Source organism: Brassica oleracea, chromosome C3 (genome assembly GCF_000695525.1).
Source record: "Brassica oleracea var. oleracea cultivar TO1000 chromosome C3, BOL, whole genome shotgun sequence".
Classification (NCBI taxonomy): Eukaryota; Viridiplantae; Streptophyta; class Magnoliopsida; order Brassicales; family Brassicaceae; genus Brassica; species Brassica oleracea.
In genome coordinates, this window is record NC_027750.1 from 10863500 (window position 1) to 10871409 (window position 7910).

The 7910-nt window shown below is 32.8% G+C and overlaps 3 protein-coding genes across 3 annotated transcripts; 1 reads left to right on the top strand and 2 right to left on the bottom strand.

The window, feature by feature from the left end:
- The first annotated feature begins 522 nt into the window (after positions 1–522).
- Positions 523–1796, top strand: LOC106329861 (aldose reductase-like). Its single transcript, XM_013768473.1, has 7 exons — positions 523–612; positions 692–751; positions 860–1027; positions 1100–1168; positions 1285–1358; positions 1445–1532; positions 1626–1796. The coding sequence occupies exons 1-7, from the start codon at positions 523–525 to the stop codon at positions 1794–1796; spliced, it is 720 nt and encodes a 239-aa protein (XP_013623927.1).
- A 2337-nt stretch (positions 1797–4133) lies between these two features.
- LOC106329862 lies at positions 4134–4707 on the bottom strand. The gene is made up of 2 exons (XM_013768474.1): positions 4558–4707; positions 4134–4451 (listed from the first exon to the last, which is right to left on the bottom strand). Exons 1-2 carry the CDS (start codon positions 4624–4626, stop codon positions 4134–4136), a joined length of 387 nt encoding a protein of 128 aa, XP_013623928.1. The 5' UTR covers positions 4627–4707.
- Positions 4708–7305: 2598 nt separating this feature from the next.
- On the bottom strand, positions 7306–7680 carry LOC106329863. Its single transcript, XM_013768475.1, has one exon. The coding sequence runs from the start codon at positions 7564–7566 to the stop codon at positions 7306–7308; it is 261 nt and encodes an 86-aa protein (XP_013623929.1). The 5' UTR covers positions 7567–7680.
- Positions 7681–7910: the final 230 nt, after the last annotated feature.

Below are 7910 nucleotides of genomic sequence, written 5' to 3' on the forward strand. Positions count from 1 at the left end.
CTCTTAGGGTATTTGTGAATTAAAAGAAAATCAAAAATGCTGCATGAGGTAAAAGACGTATCTTAGAGCATGATTATTGCAGGGTTCTTAAGATGGAGTTCTTAGCGGAATATAAGAACCTGTCTCTTAACTTTTAACTAAAAAAGCTAAGAATCGGCTCTTAAATAAGAGTTTTAAGAGCCGGTTCTTAGCTTTTTTAGTTTAAAGTTAAGAGACAGGTTCTTATATTCCGCTAAGAATCCCACCTTAAGAACCTTCCAATAATCATGCTCTTAATTAAGGGGAGCAAGGGACGGCTCTTGTAGCCACGTGTAGGCAAATCGGAGGTGAGAGGAAAGATTTGTTTTTTTTGCTTCTGTTCTTTCTCTCTCTCCCGAAACAGCGACTCTCTCTCTCTCACTAGCTCCTCGACTGTCGGTGGCTCTCCTCGACTGTCGTTGGCTCTCTCAACTATCGTTGGCTCTCTCTGTCTGTGGCTCTCCTCGAATCGCTCAGGAGAGAATTAGAGAGAAGCGGGAAGAGATGAACCGTCTTCAACGGTTCGTCGATGAGAACGACAATCTCATCAGTCTCGTCAAGAAGCTCCCCGAGAAGCTCCATCACAACATCATGGCGAGTTTTTCAATCCATTCAACACCTTCCTTTACATTCTAATTTCGTACTCCTTTTGATTGAATCTTTGTATACACAGGTTCACTTCGGTAAAATTACGTTTTTTCCAGGTCGGTTGATTCACACCAACGAGTGTTTGGTAAGTTTCATAATGCTTCTAGAAGCTTAGTGTGGAGTTCACATTGGTTTAAACTTAAGCAAATGATTTGTTTATTTGTTTGTGTGTGTGTGGTGGTTTGAACATAAGGTGTTTTTGGGAGAGAACTACTATACGGACAGAACATCGAAGCAGACAGTTGATGTTTTGAGGAGAAGAGACAAGACTTTACAGTCTCAGATTCATTCACTTAAAGCTGAGATTGATGACTTTCAAACGGAGGCTTCGTTCTTTGCTAACACTGCTTTAGAAGCAGCGGTATGCTTCTTCTGTTGGTGCTTTATCCTTTTTAGTTATGCATATGCATCTTAAGTGGTGTTTCTGTAATAGGAAGGAGTTCTTGAGATTAGAGAAGAGTATGAAAAAGAAGAAGAAGATTCTGGAACTGTGTTTCAGCCAGTATGCGGAGGACAGCTGATATCTTGTCTCTCTCTCTCTCTCTCTCTCTCTCTCTCTCTCTCTCGCTCTCTCTTGTTATGTCTGAAAGTTTCTAGTCTCCTTAACTCTTGTACAAGGTCGATCAAGGGATGAAGAGGGCTATGCACGCTGGTCTTGAGAGAAGGGACCTCTTCGTGACCTCCAAGCTTTGGTAAAACACCCATTCCTTTCTTTTACTACTACTTCACTCTTTTCTGCTCATTGTTTTTTTTAACTGATACATGTGCGTAAGTACAGGTGTACAGAGTTGTCCCCTGAGAGAGTGCGTCCTGCTCTGCAAAATACCCTTCAGGAGCTTCAGTTAGACTACCTTGATCTTTACCTGGTATGTTTGTTATTCGATAGATTACTGAATCAAGTTGTATACTTTCTTTCTTTATAGTCTTTTACAATTCAAGTATATGTGCAGATACACTAGCCTTTCAGGCTAAGAGAAGGAGCGAGTAAGCCACCAAAAGCAGGGGACGTCCTTGAGTTTGACATGGAAGGTGTTTGGAGAGAAATGGAGAAGCTTGTCAAGGACAATCTTGTTAGGAGCATTGGCTACCTTCTCTGTGCCTTGAATCTTGAAACCGGTTTTGATGGCTGAGACCCTGAAGGTTGCTTACATATACATAAACAAACAAACACATGCAGTAAGAATCATATTTTCAGCATTGTGAGTGTCGTATGGTAGAGACATACAATGCTGAAAATATGATTCTTACTGCATGTGTTTGTTTGTTTATGTATATGTAAGCAACCTTCAGGGTCTCAGCCATCAAAACCGGTTTCAAGATTCAAGGCACAGAGAAGGTAAAGCAAGCAGTGTGATCTATGTACAAGTTTGTTTGGCTCGTGATATGTAAGAAGCAAGAACACATACAAGTGTCAGTGTGTGCAGCTTATGTACATCTTTTTTTTAACAACTTTTAATTAGTAACCTTGCAATAGATCACTTAAATGTTTGGGTTTCTAGTTTGTTTCTTAATTCACTTTTTGTGCTTAAAAACATTAAAAAATAATAAAAACCCCGGGTCTTTGCAGCCGTCTCTTAGCCCTAAAAATCGGGAAACGCACACCCCACATGTCTTTCATAAATAAAAACCAGTGGACAAGTACAACTTTTATATTGTGAACAAAAAAAAGTACAATTTTTATTTATTATAATAATAAGCTCGACTACTAAAACTAAAAGAGTTCGTCAGAATATTATATAAATATAATTGTACTCTTTCAATTAAACAATATATAGTTGGCCCCAACTTGTTAATAACCTAGTACAAGTTCCATTTATGTATCACATCATTACTAACCTTTTGCTAAACCCAACTCCAAAGTACTGGGTCCAACGTCCACCTCCATCCACGATAGTTAATCTTAAAATATCTTCTTCTTTTTATGCTTTTTCTCTTAAACTTTTTTTGTTTGAAACTTCTTCTTTTTATGTTCAACCCTAGATTATATCCAGTTCCTTGTATGAACATAAGATACCAAATGATGTAGTACGAAGTTGGCATTTTAAATATAAAGAATAAATCTAAAAAATCATTTTAAATTTGGAGTAAATGCAAAGTTTAAATTAAATCTAAAATATATATATATATATATATTTTATAATCCAGATAATCCGGACACACCGGAGAGAACCCGACTAGCGCCTAAGTACACCTCTCCGGAAGCCGTTTTTTCACTCTATTTTAATCGACGGTGCCCAGTGGGATTCGAACCCGGGTCCGTATTGGGCCAAAGCTCCCTCAAGACCACTGGGCCGTCCTCACTTGGTTCCTTTTAGAGTATATTTTTACATTTAAAATCAAGTTTTATGTTATTTTTGGTAAATTTTCCTATATCGTTTTTGTTTTTTTATTGATTCAGCAACTAGTGTTTTTTAGCATTTTTTTGTTGTTTAACTGTAATATTAAAGTTTAAACGAGTTGCTACCAAACATCTGCACATGTATTATACAGCTCAATTTTGTCGTGAATATTACCTTTTGATAATAACTTTTTTCAAGACAACCTCTGCTAGCCTAAAATTCGATCGAATAACACTAAAGAGTCCCACTGAATTTGAATAGAGAATTAGTATATGATGATAAAACTACTATTAACTTGGCCCAAGAGGATGAATAATTCACTCTTTCTAGGGAAGAATAGTTTTATTGGAAGTAAGTTTTTGTTCCAAGAAAAAAAAACTGGTTCAAAATTGATTTGATAACATGAAAATGTTTTTACTCAAACGAAACCGTTGTATGTTGCAAGTTTATAGTAAAACGAAATCTATTTCCCCACGAGAACTATGATATAGCATCAGATCTCTTCCGAACTATGACATCGTTCTATATATCCCGAAAACAAAGTTTAAGATCTATTTCCCCACAAATCTTGGTTTTTTAGAAAAGCAGTAAAAACCATTAAACCTGAAAATTGAACCGGAAAACGGTTCAAACTAAATATTTGATCTAACATATTACAGATTCGTAAACCATCATTTAAAATACCCACTTAAACCGATATTAAACCAAATCAAACTGAATCACTATGGTCTAAGTCCTCTTCAATGTTTTCTGTCACCGGCAAAATCATTCACATCACCCAAAACTCTCTATGGTGGTCTCTCAGCCTCTAATTCTCAATCTTAATATTTGTTATTTCATTTGGGTCTGGAACAATGATGCGTAATCAAAGCTTACACGGAGTTGTCTACATCACGACAATCAAGAAATCAATGGGAAACTGAGAGATGTGGGAGATATGAGAGACTGATTTAAATCAGATTTAGAAAAATTAGGAGAGGTGAGAGACTTAAGCTTTATCTGCAGAGCCGTGCGAAGGTTTAATGGGGCCTGAAGCGAATATAAAAATGGGGCCCCTTTATAAATTTTTTTTTATCATAGTACAATATATATTTGAAAAAAAAATATTAAGACAATAACTTTAAAAAACTAAGTATTATCTTGAACTTGATCATTCACGTCTTCATTCTCCTTTTCACTTAGATTATCATCCTCTTCAGTGACATCAGTAACATCATCTTCAACCTCCTTATCTTCTTCATTGACATCCTCATCATTTATTTCATTCTCATCTTCCATTGGATCATCAAACTCATCACCACTTCTACCGGATTCATTAAGATTTGCTGATTTTACAAGAAATCTGTCCATAGAACCTTGCATTGATTTCACCAATGCATCAACTCTGTCTTTTTTTTTGTCTTTTCTTGGCTCCTGATGCACATGATCTCGTTGGAGGCATATTTTCTGAAATTAATAATTAAACTTAAATCAACAAAGACTGAAAACTAAAAAAATAAAAAAATAAAAAAATTCACCACTTTAACAAAACTGATGATAATATAAGAGACACCTGTAGCACAGGATTGAGAACCAAGAAAGAAGACGTGTGTGCTTGCTTGAGAAAGATTGATGTGAACATTGCACGTAGAATACTTAGGAATATATACGAACCAAATATATTAAGTATAACTGCACTTTTTCCTTTTTATTTAGGAGTTTGACATATAAAACATATATTCCTTTTTTCAATTTGGAAAATTGACAATAAAATAAAATACTCAGTTTTTTAAAAAGCAATGTAGATAATTGAACTTGTATTGAATAATAAATGGCAAACTTAAACCAATATACTACTAATAATTTTTGGAAATTTGGGGCCCTAAAAAAACTATATATTTTGGGGGCCCTAGGCGAAAGCCTTTTTGGATACACTTGAAGCACGGCTCTGTTTATCTGTATAGTTGAATGGAGAAGGAAGCTTTTAATGGTCAATGTAAACGGCGACTCGGTTAAGGAAGAAGCTATATACGGCGTTGTGGGAATGAGACGTCAGAAGTAATAGCTGAATGAGCAGGTGACACTTTAATCTGGGAATGAGACAAGAGAACAAAAAAGGCAGCTAAAGAAGAAGAAGAAGAATGGATGGGAGTATGCTATAGATGTTTGGTGTGTTTCTGAAGAAAACTCAGAAGTAATAGCTGAAGTAATAAGAAAAAGATATGTGTTCAATTTGGGGATTTTTAGTTTGAGGGTTCTTGATAGATGAAGAATTATAAAATTTAGGAATATAATTTGGTCTGGATATTAAACCGGCAATTCTGGTCTTGTTAAATGTATTTTGATTTCAATTGGGTTTTGATTCAGTTTAGTTTCAACTTTACATTGGGTCGGTTTGATTTCTAATCAGTAAACCTATGTTAATTATGATCTATAGGTTTTCAGATTTCGAACATTAATTTTATGGAAAAATGAGTGTTAAACTTTTAATTCGTGGGGAAATAGATCTTAAACTATATTTTCAAAGATATATAAAATGAGGTCATAGTTTAGGAAAATAGATTATAAAATGATTAATTTATCCGTGAAAGCATCTTTGTAGGTTAATAAAAAAAGCATCTTTGTACGTAACATCAATAATTTGGGACAAATACAGTTTAACAATTTAATTTTGCAGTGATTTTAAATCTCAACTAAAATTAACCTGTGTGGATGTTTGTTTTACAATTATATAAATCAATATTTTAATATAATTATGGTAATCTATATTACCCGTATTAAATTTATAGGTAATATAACATCTATTCAAAAAGAAAATTTGGTGTTTATATGCAGGAATTTTATTTATTATATCTAACCGTCAATTGTATTAGTTGTTTATTATTATAGATTTGTCTTATTGATTTGCATTGGACTAATATTTATATAAAATATATATGAGATAACATTTTTAAACAGCATTTTGTATTATATATATATTACAAAATTGATTATTTACATGAGGCTTTACAGTTTTATTTATTAGTAATAAATAATGAAGAGTGGACTAAAATACCATAAATAATATTATTCATTTGCTTAATGTGGAAAATGTAGCTAATGAAAAAATATAAATGATATTTATCACAATGTTTTTCCAAATTAATCGAATATGGAAAATTTTCGAAAGTAAATTTATTAATTCCAAAAAAACTTTTATTTAATATATGGTTTAGATTATTGTAATTCTGGAGAAGGTATGTTATTAATGGAGTTGAGGTTTTGATCTAGATCAAATTTTAAATTATTTTGTTATTTTAAATTTAGCATATACTAATTTGTGTATTTTAGGTTTTGAGTGTTACCTTTTTCACAGAATATTTCTTATATACAACAATAAAAATATCAATTTTCGAATATTTCATTTAAATTGAGAAACATTTGGAAAGTTTCAACATTAATTAGTTTAGAAATCAATTTAGCAATGTTTTTTAATTGAGAAAAAATAATAAATGCCAAAATTTAAGATATGATAATTTTCAGTAGCATTAGTATGTAATTAAAATATTATTTAAAAGGTCAGTTTATACACAAGCAAAAGAACATTTTGCGGTAAGGTATATTTTCTTAGAATTAGGGAAACTGCATTTATTTGATAATGAAATTTTTTTAAAGAAAAAATATCAAATTTTGAGGATGTATAAATATGGGTCTAAATTATTATAAATTAATAAATTATTAATTCACATGATCAATAAAAACTCTAAATCATGTATCTGCCTCGTTAGTATTTTTGCTCTAAACATTATTATTTTTTTAGAGTTTGATTTGCGTTTGTTCACAATAATTACTATATATGATCAAAAATATTTAAAATTTCATGTTCATATCTGTAACTATAAAATTTAGTTAAAACAAATATCTAACTGTTTGATAGATGATAAAATTATGCCAACAATCATTAAATTTGCTTTTGATTAACTTGGAATACCCCCATTAATTTTATTTTAAACTGAGAAAATATACATTTACTAAAAAAGAGAGGAAATCTCAAGTTTCTTCATAGAACAAAAACACCCAAAATATACTATAAGCAACCAAGAGATATCTTCATGGCCTTTTCGTAAAGGACAAAGTATCACTTATTAAAAAAAAAACACTCTGAAGTCATTTTCTTGTTCGATTCACTCCTATACTCCCCACAAGAAACTGGTATGCAACTTCTTCTCTCTTTTTTCTTCTTCTTTTCTTTTACCCAACGTAAAACGGCACACAAAATATCAAAAACAAACACGAACTCTGAGCGACATAGCGGTACCCTCTTCAGAACCAAATGTGTATTTTAAGACACACCAGGAGGGCTCTTGTGTCCAATACCTTGACTAGGACCTTGGTGAGTTGGCCTGAACGCATCTTGTTCTATGTTCTTGAAGCGGTTGATCTTGTGGTACCACACAAAATCATCTTTAGGCGGCTCAGGTGGTGACCAGGAAACAACAGGTGCATGTCGAGCTGCCGTCGTGGGATCAAAGTGTAGTTGTATCACCAGAAGAATTATAAGAAAACCAGACAAAAGTGTGACTGAATTACCACGATTCACCATCACTGAAACCTTGAGAGCTTTTAAAGCGTATGCTTAGTTAAGGGGTAGCTTTCTTCTCAAGAAAACAAGGGAGAAACGTGTAATTTAAGATGGATTGATCGAAGGGTAGAGGACCTCACAAAACTGTATGGCTCGATGCTCAAGACTAATGTTAGAACATGGACACTTATATAGGTAGTTCTTAAAGTAAGGATGTATTCTTAAAGTAATATCTACATATTATAATATTTTTAGTTTTTGGAAATCTGGAATATTATTTCTTCCGGGTGTATTTAAATTACTATAAATGGAGTAATTCTTTTATTTTTTATTCAATACTCCATTTTTCACCTCATTTTTTTCAA